Consider the following 14,137-nt stretch of genomic DNA (forward strand, 5'->3'; position numbering starts at 1 on the left):
GATCTTTAAACACAAGTTGCCAAATAAAGATTAAAAGGATGTATTTTCTCATAGCCCTGTGGAGGTCACTGTAAATTCTAGTGACCTCAGTCAAGTGTAGCTGCATTCTGCTAGTATTTTCCCAAAAACGCCAATAAAATTTACTGGATGATTTGAAATTGATTTAATATACAAGTTTTTACATTACAAATGCTATATACGTGTATCTACAGCTGATGGTAAAATATATTTATTAAAATAGCACATATTATAGTAAACAGAATATAATATATGTCTTCTATATTATCTAAGAAATGTAGTTGAAGACTGCACCATAATGCACAAGAGGTCATAGTTAAGTTTATGTGGGCAATCTTACTTTAGTATTTTCTGACTTTTGATTGTCTTACTATGGAACCATAGAAGTCTTTTAATGTAGATTTTTGCATTTGGGAGCACAGTTGTACTTCATTTATTTTCAAAATATAGTCCAGGCAGTTTTGGAAGGTTATCTTTGAAAGTCCCCATTTCCTTAACTATTGGTCAGTCCTTCAGCTTATATCTCCTGTTTGGCCTTCAGTTCTGCTTGTCACTCCTCAATCTGCAAGCTACATCTTCTTCAGAGGGAGTGAATAGCTCTCTGCCGACCTGCCCAAATAGAGAATGGTGGGGAGGGGACCATTTGGAGCTCTTTTGGGTATGTGAAGTGGTGCTGGCTTCAGGTGGAGGAGACTTAGAATTCCAAACAGATCTGACTCTGAAGTTAGTTTGGGTTTTCCTTTGGGTGTGTTCTCATTTTACTGAATCGAGTTTGCAGTCCTTAATGTAGACACTGGAACAATAATGCCAACAGCTATAACCCATGGCACAGAGAGCAAAAGAAAAAAAAAATTACAAGATCCTGACAAGTTGCAACTGTGTCAAGATCAAAATCCGAACAGAGGATTTACAGTGGAAGGCCAGCAAAAGAACAAAAATGCCTTTAATAAGAACCTAAGACTTGGTGACTAATGATGCTAGGGAGCAGTGCTGTTTGAGAACAATCCTAACAGCCAGCATGTTCCACTCCGATAAAGGTGCCATCTGCTATAAGTGGAATCCCAGGTAACCAGCCAAATGACGGTTGTTGTTAATGAATGCATGCAGTGTTGTTATAGCCAGGTGGTAGGACATTAGAGAGACAAGGTGAGTGACGTAATATCATCTTATTGGAGCAACTTCTGTTGGTGGGAAAGACAGCCAGACCTGAAGAGCTCTGTGTCGGTTCAAAAGCTTGTCTCTCTCACCAGTAGAAGTTGGTCCAATAAAAGATATTTATTACCTCACCCACCTTGTCTCTCTCATCAATGAATGGCAGCCATCAGAAAGCCGCTTTCTTTGCACAACCTGAAGATAAATCGCTGTGTGGGCAGAACTTCAGTTTCTCTTTCCCGCCGTAACTATGCATGGGACACTGTGCATAAATTGATTTAAGGGACTGAAACTTTCCAAATGGACTGATATCTCTGTGAGAATGACATGTGGGTGCTCAGGCAGTTGCGCATCCTGAGCTAATCCCCTTCAGTAGGCAAAGCTAGACATAACCCTGCATCACTCCTTTTCATTCAGGCAGACTGGTGTACTGATCTCCTCCCAAGGTTGTTACCCTCTGTTTTAGAAATAGTGTTGCATAACCAATTTCTGCCAGAGATCAGGTTGTGTTTTTGTGGGTAATGCTCTCTTACAAGAAAGGATGGGTGGACAAATTGGTAGTGAATGCCAGTCTCTTCCAGCTAGAAGGTTTTGAGGTGAAGTAGTTTTATAAAGCTGACTGTTTCCATTGTAATATGGTACTATATTATGTTAAACAAAGCCATATATTAAGGCAAGGAAACCTCAGAAAGCTTTCTTCTTGTAATGGCCGCCCACTTTTTTCTCCGTCTGAATCATATCCATTGAAAGGATCACATTTAATGAGAGAATTTTCTAAACATCATGGCTCAGTATACTTAACCTTCCTCATTATTTCATGACATTAAAAATTACTGCATGCTGTCTGTGAAATGTTGCAATTGTGTTGGTATTTAAGGTGCTTGTAAATACTCGTGCAAATCAGTTTTTCTGATGTTTGACTGCAGGGTGAGGTGTGTGTTTATATGCCCAGGGGAAATGAGATGTATTTGCATCAAAGAGGGTGCAACAAGCAAGCGCGTGCCAGAACCAAGTAGTTAGGAGCAGTTGCACTGAACTAGTATAAGCCAAAAATGTTTGCAAATGAAAATCACTGGCTTCCTAAAGAAATAATGAACTTTAATCCATTTTATAAATGCTGTTGATTTGAAAGGCTAACTGGTGACTTTTGGGGAGGAATCGTATTAGAAAACAAATCTTTTGTAAAGGCTTTGCATCATGCGTATTAAGACTTTTTGTAGGATTGAGTTTGGCCACAATTTTATTGTTTCATGTAGTACTGCTAATCTATGAGGTGCTGTTAAAAGGTCATTTTTTTACATATCACATTTTGGTTATGCTGATTAAGAGCTTGAGTCATCTCCCATTGGAATCAATGAAACCACTCCTATTAACTTCATTGGGAGCTGATTTGAGCCCTAAATTATGTGGGACAGCTAATTATAAATAATAATTACTTTGCATTTATAAAGCCTCTTTTAGTCACAGATCTAAAATCACAAAGGTGGTATTCTAGTTTTACAGATGGGGAAACCGAGGCAAAAAGGAGGGGGGTTTGTTTTTTACTTTCCCAAGGTCCCCAGTAACCCAGTGGCAGATTGAGCACTTGAGTCTAGGTCTCCTGACTCCCAGTTCCCTGCGATAGCCTCTAAGCCACAACAGTTCTGTACTTCTCTATTCTTCCCTGCGTTCTGTAACTCGGGGTATTTATATGTCCACTTTACCTTGCTACATCTTTATTTACTTATATTTTTTCCAAGCATACAACTACCATCTCCTTCCCCAGGCTTTGGGATGTCTAATATTGAAACAAAACAATAATCAATAAATGCATTGAACTGCTAAAATCCATGGAGAACCACATAATCCTAGTTCATTCCCACTCTGCTACACTACAGTTAGCAAGCCCCTCCATTCTACCCTGATCTCATCCCCTCCTCAAATGCCCCAAAGAAAGGAGAGTCTAACACACCCGGGCTCTGGCAGAGCAAGGTGTTGGGACTATGTTCCAGAGTCAAGGGGCCCAGAGACTGCTTTTCATAAGATGACACTGTCCCTTTAAGAGGACCAGTGCACCTGTGACTGGTCAGCTGACCCCAGTTGAGCTTTAAAAGAGGGTACCTGGGTTTACATAGAGACCCAGATGGGGGGGCGGGGGCGTCTCGGTGATTCAGACTGAGGGCCAGTTAGGAAAGGGGTGGACATGAGGCTTTCAATGCCTGCTCCCTGGGAGTAGTGATTCCTGGAGAACTAGGACTGCCACAGTCCCCTATGGGGGAGGCAGGGAAACAGTAGCAGCAGGACAGCGAGAGTCCCTGGGAGGAGCTGCAGAATGAACCTAAGAACTAAAGGGGGAAAAACCCCTGGGGGCTGTAACCGAGGGTGAATTGAGCAATTTGTTTGTGTTGATTTGACCTGAGTTGGACAATAAAAGTACATAGAGATAGTGCGCATCGCAGCGAGTCCTTAGTAAGCTGGGGAGAAGTCCTGCCTTGTGACAGTGCTTCTGCAGCAACATTTGTTCTACATAAAGACGTACCTGTCCCTTTTTGACCTCCAAATTCAGACTTTGGTTACTATGCTACGCTCTGGGCAAAGATCACCATCCCAAATGTCCCAAGTGGAATCATCAAATCTTGGGTTGACAAAAGTATGAGGAAGTGTGGCGAGGTCTACATCCAAAGCAAATGGCTGCATTCATCTTACATGGGAGAGACGGAGAAGTACCCTCTTTGCCATAACTGTATCTGTTTGCAGGGTTTATTTACAAATGGTTGCCATCCGCCATCAGTTACGGGGCTGATATAACTCTAACCAATTTCTCCAGTGACTTCCACCAACACTCTAACATGCTCATTCATTTGCATTGTGCCTCTGCGCGTAGCTCTAATCTGTTCCAGTGCACTCTTTCACCTATCTAATTTTTATCCCAAAGATTACCCTCTGATCACAAAGGCCTCTCACTTTCAGAGCCAGATAAGAGATGCCCCGTCTCTCAGTTGAGTTAATTGAAATTGGAGAGACAAGACTCCCGGTATCTTCCCCCAATTTACTTCCCCCTGTATCAAACATCTCCCCTCCAATATACTCCACCCAGGCCCTGTTGTTTTTGAAGCTACATTCCTGTGTCAAAATACAGACGTCTGAACCTCAACCATCCTTGTCCCTGTCCTACCCAGACATGACAACTAGGAACCCCAGGAGCCACAGGCATCTGTGTCTTGGCTTTACTTTGAAGCGTTACTTCATGATTCCCACTTCTGGACTTTGGCTTGAAGTGTTAGTCTGCCACAAGGACAGGCCATGTAGCCTGGGAAGAAAACTAGTAGATCTGTTTTATCGTTATTGCCTTGTTTCTCTCGGTCACAGAGATGCAATAGCCTCAGTTCAAGATTGTGTTCAAAGGAGAGATGTCAACACTCAGTTGTTTTCTGGTAAAGGAGGGATTGATAAAATATTAAATGCAGTCTTCTGCACTTGCCCTTGTCTTTGTATTTCCCAGCTAGAATCTCACAGCGTATCTCCACAGTTCAACGTTTTTAAAACTTGAATTTTTTTTTTCATATTTGAGGAAAAGTGTAACTTTTTAATTGGTTCACTATTGCAACCCCTATTATATAACTTAAAATACATCCTTTCTTACATGTGTAAATTAGGCAATTCTGCTTGCTAAAGGTAGTAGCATACTTTTTGTGAGCGATTAAGCCTATTTTTAATGTCCATCTGGTGATGTTACTGTAATTTAATGCGTAGGGGCATTTTGACTCTCTGTCTCAGTGGTGGTGGATGTCGTTTTGGGTTAATGTCAATGAAAAATTGTCTGTTTTTGTACATTCTGTGACATCCACATTGAGTGTGTGTTTCTTTGGAACATGTCTGGTGCTTATCTGGTGGTCTAGTGTAGCTTTGAACAGTATTTGATTTCCATCATTTTTGTTCTACTTTTCCTGAAATGTCTGTTTTGTATAGGATACAATCATAAATGCAGCAGACAAACTGAGAAATATGTCCAAAATGCTGCATTACATGGGAAATGAATTTAAAATGCCTCAGATGTGCCCTTAAACAGGCCAAAGTACCAGAGTTACCCTTTTCTGCCATTTCTCGCTTTTAGTTCATAGGTTCAAATCTCACTGTCTCAGACAGTTCGGCAATCCAACAGTATCATTAAAAAAAAAAACAGATATACACACAGCCATCTGCCCTGCTGTACTGCTGGGGTCTGAGCAAAAAGCTATGGAAGTCTAGAGAGAGATTCCTATTGACATCAGTGAGCTAATCTCTGCAGAGAACATGGTGGTATCATGTGTTGAATGCTTGTTTCTGTATTTGATTTCCTGAGCCTCTCTTTTCCCATTCTGCTCTGTGCACCAGTGCAAAATGAAGATACTCAGTTCACTTTTGAGTGTCACGTTGCAGCCTGTGCATGGGCAAAGCACAAAGAACATGAGTGGAGCCTAGCGCAGGAGAAGCCAACTGCTCTGTACTGTCTTCTTATTCCCTGAGATTTGCAACCTGAAAAGTGAATAGAAACACACCCACCCCCCAGCGTGGGATGGAGCAGCAAGGCTGGACAACAGAAAATGGAATAGGGGATAGAGAAATGAAGTTGCCCATAGCCAATTTCTGTATGTCCTTTCTAAATGAAGGGGCAGAACAAACTGAAATGTAAATATTTTCCTGGTCTAAATCCTGTCTTCTAAAGGTCCTTCTTGCATTAAAAACAGTAGTTCATTGCTTCACAAAAAATAGTTATGATATATACATTGAAGTGGGCATGATTCTCTGATAGCTTGAACATGGTGGGCTATGAATTAAAATTTGTAAACAATTTCTAGCCATTTATGTTTTTATTAGAGCTTTTATCTTTGTGACTCCTTTATTAGTTGCTATGGATACAGGCAACACAGAGCTTATTAATGAAAAATCTGTCACACTGATAAAAATGTGTTTTTTGCCAGATATGCATTACTTCAATCTTACTATGCTCGACAGTTAGTTTTAACTGTGTTTGCATTCTTGTAAATAATTTTAAAAATCTGTGGCAATTAATAGTATATGTTTTTGCCATATGGAGCATTGCAGAATGATTTTAAGTACAGTGCGATACCAAACAGAAATTGGTGTCATTCTAAAGTAGAGATTGCATTGACAGGTTTAAATTAGTGTTGTCAGTTTAAATGCACTCTTTGTTCTAAAATTGTTCATAAAAATCTGCATTGTAAAACTAAATCACAAAATGGTATTGGATAGCTGAGTGTCTTACAATACTGGGGCTGTTACGAAAACACAAACCTGGCTTTCAGGTTACAAATGTCACTTTTACTCTACCCGCTATAAAAAAAAATATGATCTTTCCAACAAAAAATTAAGTATTTCAGAAAATAAATGTAATGAGTGTGATTTATTTCATCTTCATTCCAGCCACTTTGGCCAATGAACACATAGTAACTTATTTGCTACAGTGGCTTTCAGACTATTAAAAAAAAAAAAGCATTTGCCAGCTTTTTTTTTTTTTTTGGAAGCAAGCTTTGTATGAAGAAAATGTTTGAGAAAATTAGATCGTTTCATTCTAGTAATACTTTACAGTTGCAATATGTGTCTAAACTGACATGCTATGGTAGTATAAAAGTATTATCAGCATGAGTTTGGAATAGTTTCATTTCCTCACAAATAAGTCTGTCACGGGTCCAGCATTAACTGTGCTGGACTTCAGGCCAGCGTAATTTGTAGGAGGGGGAAAGGAGGTTCAACATTTGGAGTGAAAGGAGGAAAACATGTCTGAGTCAGGTTACTTAGAAAAAAAAGTTGGCTTTTTGGAGTTTTGGAATAATGACAATGGCCCTGGCAGAAACAGATGAGTGATCAGAGTGCAGGTGAGAGGCCGTCAGAAGGTGCATGATACATGCACTTCTTCATATGGTTCTGCAATTTATCATGTGGATATGGCTGTCAAAATACAACTCCACACAGGGAGCTCCCAATATGGGAAAATAATGCTCTATAATTGACTGTGGTTGTGGGCATCTCCACTGCCCATCCCATCCTGTACAGCATGTCCACATTTGTTCCACTACATTCAGAGCCTTTTGTTTTCATGGTGCTGGGGAACAGGATTTGCTCCATTCACATTAGTTTAATAACTGAACAGAGGAGAAATAACTCATGAGGAGTATAGTCATGAAAGTGTGAGTCTCTCTCTCAAGGCGAGTGAACAGAAAGGCAATGAAGAAATCAGCCACTCTATGCCCTATTCAGAATGTATTGTATTTTTCCTCTTCAGGACTAGAGTTGCATATAAGTAAATGTTTTTTAATGTGCTGCAGTAAAGATCCTTGAATATTAAACTTTTTATCTTAAGAAAAAAAAAAAAAACCTTGGGAGCATTTTGAAGAATGGATGAATCCAAGTAAGTTTTGGGTTTCAAAACCGACTAGAACTCTTCAAAAACATTCTAGAAGTTTTTCAAAATAATTTAGACATTTCAAATCCTTATTTTCTAAGTTATTTACTGTTTTTCTTTGTTAAAAATCACCTGGAAGCAATGAAAAGTTGTACAAACCAACAGTGGTCTCCTAAATGGAAAAATCCTCGATGTTCCAGTGTAGCAGGCTTTCCATTCTAGAACCAACAACATTCTAAAGGGGCTATAAATTGTGGACTGAGTTCTTAGATCTTGAGAATTTAGTGTTCTGGTTTTAAGATCAGTAATTGAGGCTGGTATAGTGAATGAAACTCATCTCTGCACAGAGGGCCAGCTTGCGCTGGACTAGTTAGGTGCAGAAACTATTTAACTTGGCTTCAAAAATGTTTTTACTACCACTTGTCTGCACTACCTCATACTGCCTGAGGCTTCCTCTCATGCCAGGTTTTTCGCCTGTTTAATTTTGTCCGTCTACCAGCTGAGGATTGATTGTGCCCGCTAGCAAAATTGCATCAGTCTCTCATCACCTTGGGCCTGTGTCGGTGCAGCCCAGAGGAGAGTATCAGAGTCTAGTCCAGACTCAACTGCCCACCCAGTCAACTACTAGAGTAATCACACTAGCCACATGTTGATATACATCCAGCACATTCTTCCAGTCCTGGGTACAAAGAACCAGGAACATGGTTCAGACTTACGTACCAGCCCTCTATGATTACCTGAAGTACTGCTACTAAGCTAGCTTCGAAAAAGACTTTTGACATTTAATGAGCTAAATATTTCTGTTGTATAACTTGACAGACTTAAATGGAATTAACTAGAGATGAATTTGTGTTTTGCATAAACACGGAGGGCCCAATCTCATAAACATGAATGCATGTGGATAGCTTTACTCACGTTAACTCAGTGGGACTACTCACAGTTGTAAAGTTTCTGACATGTGTAAGGGTTAGGCTCATAGTTATCAATTTAAGATACTAAAAAAAAAATCCAACGTGAAAAGAATCTTTGTTTTGCTGTAGAACATCAATGGTCTTTATTTCTCTTACAGGCTTTGGGCATGACCAGTGGAGGTCAGGCTGGTTATGGGGCCCCTTCATCCAGACAGTATACGCGACAGAAAATAACTCGAGTGAACCTCAGGGACTTCATCTTTTACATGGAACAGGAAAGAGAAACTAGCCATTCTCTCCTGCTCTACAGAGCTTTGCTTAAATAAAGCCAAGAATTGTACTGGTTTTCTCATAGAGCAGCTCAACCTGCATTGAAAATCTGTAATTTGAATGTGCCTTCTATTTTTTTCCAGTAGTTTGGTTTTGCAAAGTTGTCAGACACATGCAATAAATCCCCTTTGCATAAAATGAAAAAAGAAATGAAAATGTGCAAAAGGTTTTTAAAGAGGTTAAATCCATGGATACGATCTGAGCTTGAAGTTTTACAGCGTTTGGCCATTTTTAGATGAGGCTAACCTGAGTAGATGAGAGGGAGTTTATACAGATTCAGAGCTGGATTGCAAATCCCACTGATGACACTGGGCAACTTGCAAGAAGAGTTTGTAGGATTGGGCCTGAAGGATGGTATTTGTTTTATTAGCAGTATGTTCAATAACAGTGCTAGATTTTCTCTTTCCTTAACTTTTACTAGCGCTGTTTTCAATGACTAACCACAGTGATGCCTATTATAATTTTAGATTAGTTACAATTACAATTTTTTGCACAGCTGAAAGAGTAGCCATCCTGCACTCCCACAAATTTTATATATTTATGATTTTTGCTTTTACTACTCATTTGCTGAGCCAGTTCCTAAGTGTATGAAATCTGTGCATTCAGGTCCCAGCTGAGTGACCTTGAATAGCTTCCAGTTGTTTTCTAAATCTGCTCAACCTTTTGTACATTTGTAGCAGCTGGTTAGTAACATGAATCTGAGTTGGTTTTTTATTTTAAAACAACTTTACTGTGAAGAGTGTGGTCTAATCATGGTTTTAAAAACGAGAGAGTAAAGATTTGAGAGTATTCTACACCGATTTTTAAAGTCATAGTCAAAACCAGTTGTGTTATGGAGGGGCCAGTCCTGCTTTCATTGGAGTCAGTGGGAGCAGTATTAAGTCCTCAGGGTCTAATCCTGCAAGGTCATCAGTGTCATCACAGAAGTCACTGGGAGTTGACCTTGCCTTGCATGATCAGACCCGATTCAGAAAATCACTTAAATGTGTGAAACTTTCAGCATGTGAATAGGTGTAAGTACACACACGTGCTTAACTGCTTTGCTGGATTGGAGCATAAGTTACCAAAGCCAATGGGAGTCTTCTTAATAGGCTTTGGATATGGTATTCAGTAAGCAGGTGGACACCAGTTATAGTTCAGCCACAACAGTATTTTCAGTAACGATTGAAGGGAGGCATTTGCTTATTTATATTTTAAAAATTTACTACTTTTATGCTTGCCACTTTTTTGAGGCAGTATTTTTTTTTGGATGGGAAACAATACTGAAAGCACAAATAGAACTATCTGTCCAATAGTTTTAAAAACAATTTTAATTATATTTTAAGGTTTGTTAAAAGCAGAACAAAATTTATACTGCTGCTATTTAGCCAAAAGATTATTCATACCATATTTAAGGCCAAGAAGTGTAAAATTATGTTTTAAATGTACTGATGATGTGTACATATTGTTTATAAAGACCTTGTGTTTATTAGAATTATGTTATTTTGATTATTTCTGTACATACTGGTAAATACCCCAATTTGTGTGAAAACATAATTCCTTATTTGTACTTATTTTGTAAAGAAATAAAACAATTTACTAAAGTAACACATTTGAGCAACATACAGTATTAATTTATCAAACATTAATTTCAGTTTCACATTGTCCTGTAGTTTTTAAGCACTGTTCAAAAACATTTTGCATTAAAATATTAACAATACCCACAAAGAAATACTAAAACTGAGTATCTAATGTTCTGTTGTGCTGATCCTTATTCTTTGTCAAACATCTAATAAAACTGTCAACAAACCTTGATGCTATTAAATACAGTCAGCGAATGCACACATTTGCTTTCTTAAAGACTTGTCCAATAAGCACAACATAACATTTTCCTTTCACTTTTCTCTCAGACTTGGGAGCACAGTGGCACAGAACAGTACATGTAAAAGTGCTAGAGAAGACTGAAGTTCTCAAAACCACAGTTTCAGTGCTCAGCAAAGAGATTCCAACCAATTTTGTTCAGTGAAATTAAGATTAAAAAACAAGGTATGTTTACTTTTCGGCCTTCAAATTAAAAGCATTTGCTGTCTGCAAACCACAGTTTTACTAGAGATGTGATGATATTTTAAAAACTTTTACATGACACTGAGCAATGTTCTTAATCAAGCTGTATTACTATGGTTTAGGACAGAAGTAAAAATTCACATCAGTTTTTGCTGATATTGCTACTTTAGAATACGGGGATATAAAAAAGTAAAAGAGATACAAATGAAATTGTAATAAACATTAAATCAGTGTCCTGAAGTCGCTAACTAAAAGAACATGTCCTAGCTTAACTTTTCCTTTTTTTAAAAAAAAGGGCATATTTCTCCTAACGAAGTGATTGTTTCCATATGTCTTGCTTGCTGCAGTGCTGTTTTGCAGTTAATGTTGTGATGTCATGGCTCAAACTTTCCATCTCAAGTTCACATTTAACTCAGTTGGAGCAGCCTGGAATCTTTTATGATGCCACCTTACCAAACTGCTGTCGGTACTGTAGCTGCTTTATTGAGCTATAAAAATATGGTGAACACCAAACAGAAGAAAACAGACAAACAAAACCACAAATACTTAATGGCTCTCTACATACATCTAAAGCATTCTGCCTATGGGCTTGATCTTGAGAGGAGCACAGGGCCTTTCAACTTCCATTTTACTTCAACTGGAGCTGACAGTCCTCACCCCTTTGTAAGAGGTGCTTAATATCAGTTCCTACTGATACAACCCGGGACACAGGCAAAAACTCCTGTTGATTTCAGCAGTTTTGCCTGAATAAGGACTGCAGGATTGGCCCATACTCCTGAAGCCTGAATGTACCGTAACTACAGAAGAACTTTCCTCTCCTAGCTGAATGTTAATAAATGAAACAGTATGCACAGACACAAGGGTCCAGCCTCCATTTCTCTCTGCTCAGGAAATGAATACGAAACTGGAATATACATGGTAAAAGCTAGGAGCTAAACTGATGCTTTAAGAAGAATTTGAATTAAATCTATAGAATTAATAAACAAACACTGTTTTTGAAGAGATGGCTACAATAAGCTGAACTCAATCAAAGGCCAGTGGAAATACAGCCCAAGTTTCTTACCTCTCGAAGAATGTGGGAGAGAAAGTGAGTGTTCATTCAACTTGCTGCAGTTTTGATCTTTTACTTTACAGAAATGTTTTATGGCATGAAGTTCTGTATAAGAAATGTGTATACACACAGACATGACAATTATACGTTAAATTTTTTTACAATATTAAATGTATAATATACAATTCTACAGATATCTTACATAGAAAGGTAACGTAGTGCCATCTTTTCCAATATGGCAGTACCTAGCAATTTTATTTAGTGTGTCAAACAAGCATAAAACCATGAAATAAAATAACATTAAAAATCTTTAGACAGATTTGGTCAAATAACTGTCAACTGTTCTGCTAAGGCAGCAGGCCAGTGGGCTAAGATTTTCATGAGTAACTTGTGATTTTGGGTGCCCAATCGGGGGCAATTTGAAGAAGCCTGATTTTTCAGAGGGCATTTTCTAAAAATCAGAGCCACATACAGTCTCCAGCATGGGGACCCTAAATCACTAGGCACTTCTGAAAAATGCTGTGTTAAACTCCAGGTCCTAATTTCTGCCCAAGTAATCAGATGGCATTAGAGAAACAGAATTATCAAATAATGCTGACTACTTAATACTCAGTACCTTGTTCTATATAGCTGTACTTACGCATCTAAAAACAGTTTAATTAAAATTCAGCATCTACAACAGTATTCTATAAATTACTGTGGGAGAAACTAAATTGTGATTAACACATGAATTAGTTATTGAGGACCCAATCATGCTAAACAGCAGTAAACAGGATTTAGCAGAATGCTATTTATATACTTGCACCTGCAAACACAGTGCTGTCTCCTGAGTTAAGGAAGCTGCGTAAGTCAGAAGAGTTGATACTGTATTTGTTAAAGGAACAGTAACCTCCTACAGACAAATGGCTTCTTTAAAGCAAAAAATACAGATACAGGGCAGCTAGAAAATCAGTATTTTAATAGTAGTTCAAAATTAATAGAAGAAAAAAATAAACAAAACCTGGCCTGCTCCTGTCAGACAGAGAAATATGGGGCTTTATCATCCTTTGTAAAAATTCCCGGGCCATGGAGAGTAAGGGGTGTCCGAAATATTTAACACCTGCTCCTGCACATGGGTTTTAGGTATGTTTAGTAAAAGAATAACAAAGGGAAATGGCAGATGCTTTGGCAAATGCTTGGCAGAACCACCACTCCACTGATGATGTAAAACGTTGAAACTCTGAGAGAGAGAAAATTGGCATCTCAAAAGAACTATAACTCCACATTTGGGGCCTGTGCTGTGCTGTTTTAATGTCAGATGGCCTTATTAAAAAATCCCTACTTTTGCACATATTAGCCACAACTAGTCCTCAGTTGTGTTTAAAGTTTAAGCACCAGATGACTATGAATTGGTCCTTCTCTGATTTTGTATTCTGTATACAGAGTTATTTCAGTTGTAAATGTTTTATAAAAATAAGCCATTTGCTTGCACAAATGAGTTACAATCACAGAAACGTAACAATGTATGGAGGTGTACAGGTATAAATCTGATATGAGAGAAGTGTGGCATTCAGACAGGGAAGATACTCAGTGCAGTTTTCAAGGTACCACCTTCCTTTTGGTGGACCCTGTTTCATTGCCTTAGAATATCACTGAGGAGGGAAGGGATGCTGTCAAAAGAACTGTCGTTTCTCCAGCTGACATATTCAAATTGCTTTAATTGGTCTTTCTGCAGAAGCCCAATCAAGGGTCAGTACTTTGTGAAGCTTCGCCTTTTTCAACATCACAGCTGTTCGGTTGAAAGTACATTCCCACAAAGCCTTGTACGCTGAGCATGCTCAGTTGTTCATCATGAAAAACAAACAGGTTGTTTTTCAAACGTGTTTCATGGCTGGCTATGTGACAGGTAGTTTTCGAATATCACTAATTGGCAACATAAAGTCACAATTTGTTTGCTAATACTGTTTTGCAAATCCTTAGTGTTTCACATAAAGGACTATTAAACACTTCTATGGTTACAAAGGAGGACGGGTTGGTTCTAGTCCAGGGGTTCTTGCTTTATTCTGATTGTTGGGGTGGGTTGTGGTCTTCTGTCCTCACGGCACAGCACATATTCACTGAACTGGGAGGAATCTACCCCTCCACCACACGAAGCTGCCACATTAAATCCCTTCTGAAACAATCTTTCTAGCACCTGCAATGTGAAAAAGAGTGCAGATTAATTTTAGCCAATTTTAGGCATTAGGGAATGTGATAAAAGCATGCTGGAGC

General features: G+C 38.7%; 2 protein-coding genes across 12 annotated transcripts in view; one reads left to right on the top strand and one right to left on the bottom strand.

Annotated features, from left to right (window-relative positions):
- The window catches only part of LOC127034208 (transcription initiation factor TFIID subunit 4-like), a 208,924-nt gene extending 199,842 nt beyond the window's left edge, over positions 1-9,082 (top strand). For both annotated transcript variants that reach the window (XM_050922813.1, XM_050922814.1), the window contains exon 15: positions 8,622-9,082. In XM_050922813.1, coding sequence (XP_050778770.1) covers positions 8,622-8,789 — 168 coding nt within the window. In that variant the 3' untranslated portion in view covers positions 8,790-9,082. The remainder of the gene's footprint in view (positions 1-8,621) is intronic.
- A 1,127-nt stretch (positions 9,083-10,209) lies between these two features.
- The window catches only part of KCTD15 (potassium channel tetramerization domain containing 15), a 315,267-nt gene continuing 311,339 nt past the window's right edge, over positions 10,210-14,137 (bottom strand). For all 10 annotated transcript variants that reach the window (XM_050922857.1, XM_050922855.1, XM_050922852.1 and 7 more), the window contains one exon: positions 10,210-14,060. In XM_050922857.1, the coding sequence (XP_050778814.1) occupies positions 13,905-14,060 (156 nt within the window). In that variant the 3' untranslated portion in view covers positions 10,210-13,904. The remainder of the gene's footprint in view (positions 14,061-14,137) is intronic.

Source organism: Gopherus flavomarginatus, chromosome 14, assembly GCF_025201925.1.
Source record: "Gopherus flavomarginatus isolate rGopFla2 chromosome 14, rGopFla2.mat.asm, whole genome shotgun sequence".
Taxonomy (NCBI): domain Eukaryota; kingdom Metazoa; phylum Chordata; order Testudines; family Testudinidae; genus Gopherus; species Gopherus flavomarginatus.